At 39.6% G+C, this 13,338-nt stretch overlaps 1 protein-coding gene across 1 annotated transcript in view; it reads left to right on the forward strand.

The window, feature by feature from the left end:
• npas3 (neuronal PAS domain protein 3) overlaps window positions 1-13,338 on the forward strand; it is a 488,496-nt gene that overhangs the window by 414,331 nt on the left and 60,827 nt on the right. The window contains exon 6 of the mRNA XM_072365469.1: window positions 4,091-4,271. Coding sequence (XP_072221570.1) covers window positions 4,091-4,271 — 181 coding nt within the window. The remainder of the gene's footprint in view (window positions 1-4,090; window positions 4,272-13,338) is intronic.

Genomic DNA, 13,338 nt, shown 5'->3' on the forward strand with positions numbered 1-13,338 from the left:
ACAAGGAGTACACAGACCTTGTAGAGTCTTTGTACCAAAAAGGACTGTTTGCTCCATAACGCAACCAAGACCAAAGAGCTGGTGGTGGACTTCAGGAGATCTAAAACGCCATACCAGTCAGTCTGCATTGATGGTGGGGAGATAGAGACTGTTCAGACCTTCAAATATCTGTGGGTGGTGCTGGATAATAAACTGGAGTGGTCTGCCAACATAGAAGCAGTGTACAGGAGTTGCCAGAGCCATCTCTTCTTCCTCGGCTCAGGTCCTTCAATGTCTGTTGTGACATGATGTGAATGTTTTATCATACTATCATTGAGAGTGCCAGTGTCAGAAAAATTCTCAGAGTCGCTGGATACGATTAACACAAAACATTTATTTCTTGCAAGAAAGAGACAAAACCTTTCAGGAAGTTGGCTCAGAGTTATCTTGACTCACAAATTGATGCTATTGCTATTTATATTATTTATCTTTACTGGCCACACAGTGTTATGGGAAACTAACATTACCAGCCATTCAATGTTATGGGAAAATGAGTCCAGACAGTAATGTTATGAGACATTGAGTTCAGATAGACAAAAACAGTCTCACTAGCAACACAATGTTATGAGAAATACAAGGTAAGAGAAAGCCTCCCCCCATCACACAAAGTTTTATTCTTGAAGCTTTTCTAATAGAATAACTTCATAATTTTCCATTTCAATCAATTTAAAATTTTTTTAGCTACTTGACTAATTTGATAGTATTTTTCTATTCTGTTCTATGGGAAAGGGGAATAAAACATTCAGGTAAAAACAAACGGGAACAACTAACCTCTTGGGTTGTTGTTTTATTAAGCCTTAGTGCCTCACTGTTAAGGTCATCTGATTATGAAGAAGAACAATTTTAGATCAATTAAATTCTTACTATGTTTCCAAATAACAGAGGTGATACAAATTCAATGTTGATTAATATAAATCAACATTGGCCCAACATTACCCTATGAGTAATAGGGTTAAATTAGGAAACTGTTATTTTAATTTTTATTAACAATAGGTAATTCTTTTTTATTGAAACAATTACCTCATGTAGTTGTTTTAATTCTAATGTTGGGAATTTAGATAAAACAGTGAAAACTCAATTTCTCCATGCTTGTGCCTGAACACGTTTGTTCGTGATGTTCTGAAAACAAAATATGATCAACAATGGTTATGATATAAAACAAACAATAGACATCATGATTACTTCAAGGTATGAACAGTTACGTTTATAGGTAAACTCCAAATCAAGGTGTAAAATAACAGTATAATATAAAAATATGAAATAAACAAATAAAATATAAAGGAATCAAATAAATAACATGGGTTACTGATGGGAATCTTGAAAACCTTTGAATACTAAATCCAGATGGGTGTCTGTAAGGTTACACACATGAATAAAGAACTAAACAATGTTATCTCATCCTGTGTTAACACAATGGAGCTCACATAACAAAAGGGAAACATGAGCTAACATTGGCGTTAATTCATGAAAGATGTATGATTAAGAAATTATTTTAGACTTACCTGCTCTGTACCACTGACCACTGGGTGACAATGTAGCTCCATGGAAAAATTGCTAATTTTTCTAATTAATGATTTTCTTTTCTCATTATATTTAGTACAATCTTGAAAGGGGTATCAAGATTCAGCTCTTAACAAGAATGGAAAGTGTAAAGGACATGTACAAAGATAAAAGACACATACACAGTTTCAGTAATCCAGCTTAAAATCAACCTGATATCTCTTTCCAGAGATAAAGAACAGGAGGTGTCCTCCAGACAAATTATGGCAAATAGGAGAAAGGTCTGGTGGGGATAGCACCTTCAAATTATCTCCAAAGGACAAATGTTATTTTGAGGTGGTGTCTGATGTATGTAGAAGCATTTAAATAATCTCAGAGAAAGAAGGAGTCTGAGAAGTGAAGTGATGTGACTTTTATCTCTTCTAAAGCTGGTAAAGTCCAAATATTTGGGTGCTCTGTATCGATGTATATCCAGTTGACACCAGACTTTACTTATTTGAAGACAGACCCCCACTGAGCACAAAAATATGAAAATATAGTGGTGGTGTCATAAAGCACCTCTCCAATGCCCTCTTAAACATTTTCCAAATTCAGCCCCGAACATTCAGGTCACTGATCTGGAAGACATTTGATTCATAAATGAAACTTGTTCCCAACTCAAGATGTGCAAATAAGCCTCCTGAAGCCACATTCTAAGATTTGTTGTGGAAGTTTTTATTGCTTCCTTCCTAATACCTCTGATGAGCAATGAAATAGAGAACTTTACTTTTTCTGCTAGCCAGCTACGGTCCTGGCCTCCTTTGTAGGCTACGTGTGTTCAAGTGTTTTTTGTTATCAGGTCATTTTTTGAAAAATATATTTGTGGTAAAATGGTACATATATTTTTGATAAACAATATCTTGTATCTTGTGGTTGAAATGTAATCAGCTGGATTTCATAATTTGTATGTCAACCCATCCAGTCAATATCACTACTAGCCATAACTGATGATCAAAGTCCCATAGTTAACGCAACCACATGTCAAATTGTTTAATCGCCAAAGCCCTGCCCTGTCGAAAGAGGAATTCACTTCCATCCATCCATCCATCATCTGCCGCTTATCCGAGGGTCGGGTCGCGGGGGCAGCAGCTTTAATAGAGAAACCCAGACGTCCCTGTCCCCGGCCACTTCCTTCAGCTCTTCTGGGGGGACCCCGAGGCGTTCCCAGGCCAGCCGAGATACATAGTTACTCCAATGTGTCCTGGGTCTTCCCCGGGGTCTCCTCCCAGTGGGACGTGCCCGATAACACCTCACCAAGGAGGCGTCCAGGGGGCATCCTAACCAGATGCCCGAACCACCTCATCTGACTCCTCTCAATGCGGAGGAGCAGCGGATCTACTCCTAGCCCCTCCCGGATGACTGAGCTTCTCACCCTATCTCTAAGGGAGAGCCCAGACACCCTGCGGAGGAAACCCATTTCGGCCACTTTCGGTCACTACCCACAACCCGTGACCATAGGTGAGGATGGGAACGTAGATTGACCAGTAAATAGAGAGCTTCGCCTTCTGGCTCAGCTCCTTCTTCACAACGACGGGTCGGTGCAGAGCCCGCAACACTGCAGACGCTGCACCGATCCACCCGTCAATCTCACGTTCCATTCGTCCCTCACTCGTGAACAAGACCCCGAGATACTTGAACTCCTCCACTTGGGGAAGGATCTCATTCCCGACCCGGAGAGAGCATTCCACCCTCTTCCACCGCTGAGACCCATAGTCTCGGATTTGGAGGCACTGATTCTCACATGATTTTAACTATTATATAAACCACAAAGCCACTCCAAAACATCCATTTAAAACTTTGGTTAGTAAGTTTCTTTTTCTTTTCAATATGCGTCAGTCTGCATAATATCATTTACTATTTATTTCTTTAGGATTCTTCCTTTTAAATGACAGTACTTTATCATGATGCAGAAATTTGATGTTACTAAGAAGTGCACTGTTTTACACAAGTCATATTTTGCATGATTGCTGACAGTGCCAACCTGATTGTTTGCATGTCAGTATTGAATCATGTTCACATTCTCCCTTGCTGATTGGAATGATGGAATCTTTGCATCCTTCATCCGCCATGTCTGACAAACCGGGGCCTGAAAGCATCGATGGTGTGGTCGCCGGGTCCCTTAGTTGCATCACTCGCTGAAGCGCTGCCTCCGTGCGAGGGACTTAATCGCTGCTTGCAGCTTTGGTTTTGAGTTTTTTTTTTTAAATAAATTTTACTGGTTTCTGCATATGCACTCTGTAAGAGTATATGAAAAGTGCAGACTGTCTTTAAGTGCTTGTGTTGTACGAAATACTCAAAAAGAGGCTATTACATCCACTTCTATATTTTGCTTTCAAAACAATTTCAGCAAAAAAAAAAGTCATCTCCATTATTTAGAGAACATAACGTAGAAAAAGAGGATGAGAAATGGGTAAAGATAGGAACGAGTAAGTACATGTAAAGGTTGGGGAAATGGAAAGAAGTACCAAGGCTGAGTGGATGAATAACATAATTTTTGTCATTATTTCTACAGGTGGAGCTGACTGGCAGCAGTGTGTTTGACTATATACATCCCGGTGATCATGTGGAGATGGCAGAGCAGCTCGGCATGAAGCTTCCTCCAGGCAGAGGAATATCTCTGTCTCAGGGAACCATCACTGAAGACGGGGCATCATCTGCTTCATCGTCATCACATTCTGAGACCCCTGAACCAGGTTGGAATTGCAGGAGGAAAGCATAAAAAGATAAAGTCTGACTTAGATAAAGTCTGACTTTATATGACTTAGATAAAGTCTGACTTTAAAAAGATAACGTCTGGTTATTATTTTGTGCAATCATTGAACTGAGAGATTAAATAACAGTGACTGAATATACTGCTAAATAGAGGAAGAGAGGAATAGGAAGACTAACCAAAAAAGTTTAGTCGATTTACTTTAAGTATTAATGAAACGTCTCTGACATGCCATGGTCAAGGGCTGCACATAGTGTGATTGTTATCACTTTCACCTCATAGCCCGAAGGTTCTTGACTTGACTCTTGTCTTGGGACCTTCTGTGGGGAGTTTTCATGATTTGCATGTGCATGCATGGATTCTATAAAGGTCCTGGCCTCCTGGTCTTAAATTATGCATGTTTGGTTAACAGGCAATTCTAAATTGTCCCTAGGAGTGTCCATGGTGCTTTGTCTTGTTTGTCTCTGTGTTTGTGATGGACTGGTGACCTATCAAGGGTGTATCCTGTCGTTTGCCTAATGGTAACTGGAATAGGCCCCAGCCCCATCAAGGCCCTTATACGCTGTGTTTGTATGTATACCTTAGTCAGAATACTGAAGAGATATAATGCAACATTTCCCTGTTAAAATTCACAGCACTTGTCAAATGTCAAGGCATCAGGACAGAAAACACATAGCAAAATACTTTGAATGAATAAATGTAATAAATCAATAGATCCAGTAAGGATCTGTTGTAATCTGAAAAAAAAAACCCTTTCCTATAAGGCATGGGTTTTCAAAGTCTGAGACTGTGCCCCCTTTCACTCAAGCATGACAACAGATTTAAACAATAGATGAGCAAACATCTCTCATGATAAAACAAATAACAGAAATCTTTTATTAATCTGTCTGTTGAAATCTTTAAAAAAAAACTTTATCTTTGCTCTCCATCTATGCTTACCATCTTATAATTTTAGACATTTAATATATTTTTATCTTTTTAAACATTCAACATGTTCAGGTCTTAAATATCTAAACATCTGTTCCCACTTTCTTTAAAAGTTTTATTAAAATCACTAACATCTCTTCAAACATTTTAAACATGTTTATCTGGACTTAACATCTTACTTTTTTCAGAGATTTTGGACAGTCTCAGTTTCTGTATGCTGCTGGCATTCTTTTACTGACCCGTACTTCAGTGGGAACAATGGGCCTCATGCAAGAACATTTTCGTATTCTTATTCTAAATTTCTCTCACTTTTTTCACATGACGGTCTCGTATGAACAGAGGTCAGATTCAACAAATCCTCTTAACTTTGGAAAAGTGTGTAAACGACATGCGTAAACACCTGTGCGTATTTAAAGTGTACATGCGCGAGGATAGTAAATTTGCATACTCCACACCCTAAATAATACCATATAAGGCAAGGCTTCCTCTCTCCTGTGCCAGGAAGCGTTAATTCATGAGAATGGCACCAAGGCGCAAAAAGAACAACTTTACGGGCTCTGAGATTGAAGTTCTGCTTTCAGAGATCCAGAAACGAAAAGCTGTCATTTTTAGCAGTATCAGCAGTGAAATTACGGGGCCTGCTAAAGTGAAGGAATAGGACAAAATAACGAGTGTTGTTAATTCCGTGTCACCTGTGGTGCGTACTGTCACAGAAACAAAGAAAAAGTGGTTTGACATGAAAATGGCTTAAAAATAAACATCTCACTGGGGCCAGGCGTTCGATGACTGCAACTGGAGGAGGTCAAAGGCAAACCTACCTTTGAAAAAAAGATTGAAATAAGATTTACCCTCCTCTGATTCTACTCATTTTCCCTTTGTTCAAATGTTGTAAATGTGAAAGGAATAGTCAAACAATCATGTTCAATCATTTTATGAAGGGGAAGACCAATTAGACGCAGCGCCACAGCCGGGGCCATCTAATGCTCCAGCACACAAGTGATATCCGATGCAGTACTGAAAAATCAAGAGCAGATTTTAAAATGTCTGGAGAATATGTCTAACTATTTTCAACCCGGCTCTCAACAAAGGCGGTCGCATTTCTCTGCTCTCCTGTATCTTCCCTCTCCCTTATCTTCCCTGCTTCTCTTCTTTGTCTTGTCCTGTCCTTTCTCAAAGTTTTTGTACCTCTCTTCGCATTGCTCTCAAAACTAAAATCATGGAATTGGTCAACTGGTCTCTCAACACAATTGTCAGAATCTTTTCTACGAAAAGCTCGGGCCCAGGGGAACCCACTTGTCCTGATGGAACGTTCGCCGCTGGCTACATGAGGGACTCCTGGGAGCAGTGGAGGGATCATGTGCCTGGCCGTTCTTTCCATTGAGGACATTGAGGATCTATACATATTTGGAACCATGATAACGGGTATCTGTTGATTGGATTAGGCATTGCCCTGGTGTATCGCAAAATTCGGAAGTCGGAGACAGCGGTCAAAGGCCTTAAGCTCAAAAGCCCCCAAGCCCCCAAGGCCGCTGCTGAAACAACTCTCCCTGAGATCGCTGCTGTGTGACGCTCTGAAATACTTTCACCCCTCCCTTTCTCCACGGACACCTGGTGATTGTTGACTCTGACTGGTACCCAATCAAGGACTTCTTCATGGCAACCTGCTGTGGTATCACGATGACATCCTGTGAACTGAAACACTGGCTGAGAGCCAGACATAGCAACTCTCCGGGCTACCCCCATCCCACGCCTTCAAGTTGTTTTGCGTTTTTAGCGAGCAAATGTTAGCTTATGTTTTGAGTTCTATGTTGGATGGTGAGCTGAAGTTTGCTGTTCTTGATGTTGCTGAGGTTTTTTTCCTGGCTCCACGTTGTTCTCCTTTAAGGAGCATAGTCTGGACGCTGTGTTTTTTTCCTATCCCCTCTCCCTTGTTTTCATCCCCTTTCTCCCCTCTCTCCTCACTCTTTGTAACTCTTCAAAGTTGGCACATGTGTTTGCAAGCTGGCGGGCTAATTTCATTGTACTCATGTATAATGTCAATAAAGAAGATTCTCTCTCTAATTACAGCACAATAGCCTGCCCTGAAGCTGTGCAAGCAGTTGTACCCTCATCATAATGGCACTTTGATGGGGCGGTACATGAGGGGGGTCTTCTGGCATGTTGTCTGCCTGGGCTGGTTCAGGTTGTGGGAGACCGTTCATGGCAATATTATGCAAAAAGCTGCGTGCCAGAATAATCTGGCATCCCTTCTCTGGGTTATAGAGCAGTTTGACCCCCGCTGTATCTAGATACATCCACCTGGCCTCCAGCACACCAATAGTGCGCTCCACAACGCCACAGGTGCTCGTATGACCCTCCTTGTATGAGCGTTACTGTCTCATTATAAGGCTGACTAAGGGTGTCAATAGCCAGGGGGCTAAAGCATAGCCTGGCATAGCCTGGAGAAAATAGTGAATTTTAGGTAAACAATATGAATCAGATTTGATGCGTGTGTGCATTCTATTGCTCCAATTAAGTTTGGCAGTTCAGCCATGGCATGGAAGTCCCTCTTAATTTGTATTTGTTCGACAGCGATGTATGGGGATTTGATGAACCTGGGTGATAAACTGATGAGAGCTTTGATGACCAAGGGGAGTGCACGACTCACAGAGGACTGGGACACACCCGATCTGTCTCCAATGTCCTTCTGAAAAGTTCCCGTGGCCAGAAATCCAAGAGTGGACTAAAACTAAAACTATTACATATAGAAGTTACTAAAATTTGACTAAAACTAATAAGCATTTTAGTTCAAAAGACTACAACTAAGACTAAATCTAAGATGGTTTTCAAAAACAACTCTGCAGTAGAGTGACTGATAGGTTATCAGAGACATACTTGGTCAGGCTCTGTTTGTACTATTTGCACTCTGTATTGACAGAATAGAACTTTGATTTGGTTTTACACATAATACTATTTTCACTTGAAAAAAAGAAAAATATTTTATTTGATCTTTCATACATTTTAGTTTTAGTTTCAATTTGTGGAAAAAGAAGTTTATTAAAAGCTTATGCTTACATCATGCATGTAAAGAGTTAAAATAAAAATAAAAGTCTGTTGGTTCGAGGAGACCTCTGGTAGGCTTGATGGAGTAGGCAGCAGACGAGAGGAGCTCCGACATATTAACACTTATTAATGATGAATACACCTGTGAAAACACTTGATACCACGCCCGAGACTACATTTTTCCTGCTTCGAGATGAGCTACAGACATCTAGAGAAGTGGTGTTGGCTCAGATAAAAGCTGAGATCGCGACATCGTTTAAAGAAATTAAGGCAGACATTGTTGCTCTCCACGAAGTGAGAAAAGCTGACATAAGCTATAAGAGACTAACTCTCCAGTGAGTTAGCAAGACTCCGCTCGTCAAGGACTGAGGTAGCTAACGAAAATAAAGAGATGGCAGTTGCACTTGGTGAAACTATGTTGGGTAGATGTAATGTTCAAAGTGTTAGAAGTTATTAAACATACACGTCTTGTGGTTTTTTGTTTGTCTGCTTTTGTCCTTTTCTGTTTTTTTTCTTTCCTCTGTATGGATGCAGGGCCATCCACATTGCTATCATAATCTTTTCCAGAGTAGACCATGGATAGGAACCCAAAGAGATCCTTCATGAACGATGAGGATGGTGTGGTGAAATTTATTACTTGGAACTGCAAAGGGTTGAATGGAGCTGTGAAGCGTGGTAATGTACTAGCTCATCTGCAGAGACTGGGGTCCGGCGTAGCCTTCTTACAAGAAACACTTCTCAAAAATCACACACATAAACAATTGCATAAGAATTGGGTGGGACATGTGAAACACATTCTAGCTTTAATTCCAAATCACGAGGGACTGCTATTATAATCAATAAAAATATTCCCTTTACTACATCAGATATAATCTCAGACGCAAATGGCAGATATGTAATAGTGACTGGGGAAATTTATAACACTCCAATAATTCTGGCTGACGTCTACGCCCCCAATTTTGATGATGAAAGGTTTATAGGTTCAGTACTAGCTTCCTTACCTAATCTTCACACCCACAACCTGATTCTAGCTGGTGATTTTAACTTTGTGATGGATCATCGAACAAGCAACACTCCTCGTCTAAATCAGCTAAACTCTTACAAAATTTTCTAAAGTCAGTTAATGTAGTAGATATATGGAGATATATGAACCAGAACCAACAAAAATATTATTTTTTCTCTCAGCCACATAAATCCTTCTCCAGGATTGATTACTTCTTCATAGACTCAAAACTACTTTCAGCAGTAAAATATATAGACTATGAAGCCATCGTTTTATCAGACCATGCCGCACTAAGATTGCAACTTAAATTTCCCTGTAGACACTCAACCAAAACATGGCGTATAGATAATGGTTTACTAACTAACAAAACCCATGTGGAGTTTATCAGGTCCCAGATAGCCCTATATATGCAAACCAGCGAGACTCCAGAGGTCTCTAAGAGTATTTTATGGGAGGCCCTAAAGGCATATATTCGAGGACAGATTATTTCCTAGTCCGCTCAGTTAGTTAAAACACAAAATCAGAGAAGAAAAAATATAACAGAACAAATTGTCGAAGTGAATAAACAATATGTAGTGTCTCCTACTCATGACCTGCTTGATAAGAGGACAAGTTTGCAAACTGAGTTAAATCTCCTATCCCCATCTGAGACAACCAAATTAATAAATCTTTCCAGGCATAAATACTATGAGCATGGGGAGAAGATAGGAAGGCAACTGGCTCATCAGATAAGGATATCTGAGGTATCCAGGTTTATAAATCAAATTCGCACCGGTTCTGGAAAGACCAATCAGAAATAAATCAGGAATTCAAACAATTTTATTCTAAACTATATACAACAGAAACAGCAGCTAATTCTGGAATTATACAAGAGTTCTTTGATGACTCTGAGATTCCTTCCATATGTCAGGAGGATAGGGATTTGTTAGAGGAGCCTATAACTCCAGAGGAGGTTACCTTAGCAATTCGCAATTTGCAGGGCTCGAAAGCAGCAGGCCTGGATGGGTATTCACCTGAACTTTTGCTACAGAGGTAGCACCTCTTCTTTTGAAAGTTTTTAATGAGTCATCTGAAACAGGGTTTCTTCCAACAACATTTTATCAGGCATCAATCTATCTAATACATAAAAAGGGAAAAGACCCACTGGAAGCACCATCTTACAGACCAGTGACTTTATTGAATATAGACACCAAAATTCTAGCTAAAGACTAGAAAATGTACTCCCAACAATAATTCATGTAGATCAAACAGGTTTTATCAACAATAAACAAATGACCCATAACATCCGCAAATTACTTAATATAATTTATACATCCAACTCCAACTCACTCTCTGAAATATTATAATCACTGGACGCGGAAAAGGCCTTTGACAGGATCAAGTGGGATTACCTCTTCTCGGTCCTGTCAAGGTTTGGTTTTGGCTCAAAGTATATTTCATGGATCAAGCTCCTGTATGCATCTCCAGTGGCGTCAGTACAAACAAATAAGATTAAATTTGAGTAATTCAGGTTAACACGTTCCACTAGGCAGGGATGTCCATTATCCCCACTGCTTTTTGCACTGGCAATAGAATGCGGTCTCTTTACGGGCTTCAAAAGAATACAGGGGGATCCATAGAGGGAGCACAAGGTTTCACTGTTCACGGATGACTTGTTAATATACATTTCGGACTCTTCTAAATCAATCCCCGCAATTATCACAATTTTGAACAAATCTGGACAAATATCAGGATATAAAATAAATATGAGCAAAAGTATATTATTTCCAATAAAGGCCATAAACGACCAACAACTCTTAGACAAATTCCCTTTTAGGATCTCAACTCAGTTTAAATATTTAAGTGTTAACATTACCAAAACTTTCGTAGATCTATACAAGGAGAATTTTAAAAAATTGCTAGACATTATAACGGAAGACCTGCAAAAATGGTCCCATATTCCCATTACATTAGCAGGCAGGATCAACATAATTAAAATGACCATCCTCCCCAAATTTATTTTTATATATATATATATTAGTGCATTCCAGTTTATATCAAAAAGGGTTCTTTTCAGAACATAGATAGAATAATCACTGAATTCATTTGGAACAGGAAAAAAACCTAGATTAAGGATGATCTTCCTACAGAGACCAAAATCAGTAGGAGGTATGGGGTTACCAAACTTTAAACTTTATTATTGGGCGAGTAACATTAAAATGATGACCTACTGGCTGCAAAAAAAGCCTCCACTATGGTTAAGCATAGAAAATGCCTGTTGTTATACCTCTTCTCTTCCGGCCATGTTGCTCTCAGTTTTGCCCACTGTAGATTCTGACTCACTAAGAGGTCACTAAGGTCTCCCATTCACTCAAGATTTTATCCCAAATTCGAAGATGTTATAGTTGGCAGTCTTGTTCGCTTCACAGCCCTCTTATAGAAAACCACGCCTTCGCACCTTCATTTACTAATGCAGTATTTAAGGATTGGTTCGAAAAAGTCTTCCCAACATTTGAACAGTTACAGAACAATTACAATATTCCGAGGTCACAGTTTTATAAATATTTACAGATAAGGAGTTTTGTTATTCAGATTAATCCATCATACCCAAATTCTCCCAACCAATCCACAATGGATTTGAAACTTATGCAGGATCATGATAAAAAGGGAGGAATATCAAAAATATACGAAAATCTGTCAAACCTGTCAGATATGGATCATCTGAGGTTAGCCTGGCAGGACGACCTAGGCAGGGGGATCACGGAAGAACAATGGCAGGCAGCTTTAGCACAGTCTCATAGGTCTTCAATATGTGCAAGACATTGTCTCCTGCAATTTAAAATAATGCACCATTTACAAAACAAAAGCTTCATTAGTGGATCCTTCCTGTGACCGATGTGGACGCGGACCTGCAACACTAGGTCATATGTTCTGGAGTTGCCCAAACTATCACAATACTGGGACATTATTTTTAAGACTCAATCAAATATTTTACATAGACCTGTTAATAAAGACCCATTGGTGGCGGTTCTAGGAATTATTGATTCAAGTATGGCGGAAAGCAATATGGAACGTAGTATGGTCTCGTTTGTCAGTCTATTTGCACGGAGATTGATACTACTTAATTGGAAAGAAAAGACAGCCCCAACTTATTCAAATCTTATGACAGACGTTATGAGACATTGGCAGCCGTTTATTGGTTATTTTAACCCCAACATGTAGTCTGATGGCAAGTTTTAGAGGTGCTCTTAACCCTCAATAGAAGGAAAGGAATTTTATTTATTTTTATTTTTATTATATTTATTTGTTATTCCTGTTTGTTTGTTTTTTGTTTGCCCTTTTTTTTCTTTTTTTAATGTATATGTTTGTATCCATATACGTATTATCTTGTCTTTTAAGTTGCTCACCCACAGCACTGAGACTGAGACTCATCAAGGTGACACAGACGCAGGCAAAGTCTCAGTCTTAGTTCTGCTGGACCTGAGTGCTGCCTTTGACACAGTTGACCATGCAATCTTATTACAGAGGTTAGAAGACTGGTGGAAATCTCTGGTAGTGCTTTAAACTGGTTCAAATCCTATCTCGAGGACAGTATTTTTTTTTAATTGGTAACTGTGTCTCAGACCAAATAGCTATGACCTGTGGGGTTCCCCAGAGGTCTATTCTGGGACCCCTATTGTTCAATCCGTACATGCTCCCATTAGGCCAGCTAATACGCAGCTATAATGTGTCCTACTACAACTATACAGATGACACTCAGATCTATGTGCCATTAATGGCAGGAGAACACGGGCCTGGAGATACATTGTGTCGCTGCATCGAACAGATCAGTGTATAGATGCAAAACAATTTTCTCCAGCTAAAATCAGACAAAACTGAAATCATTATCTGTGGCCCACAGAAACAAAGAGAAAGTGTTTTCAGTCACCTTGAGACTCTCTCTCTCTAAAACCTAATAATCAAGTTAGAAACCAAGGGGTAATATTGAACTCAGACCTGAACTTTAACAGCCAGATTAAATCAATAACATCAGCAGCTTTTTGCCATCTAAAAAACATTGCCAGAATCAAAGGCATAGTTAGTGCCTAAACCAGACTTA

This window comes from Leuresthes tenuis, unplaced genomic scaffold (genome assembly GCF_036924035.1).
Source record: "Leuresthes tenuis unplaced genomic scaffold, fLeuTen1.0.hap1 SCAF_15, whole genome shotgun sequence".
NCBI lineage: Eukaryota > Metazoa > Chordata > Actinopteri > Atheriniformes > Atherinopsidae > Leuresthes > Leuresthes tenuis.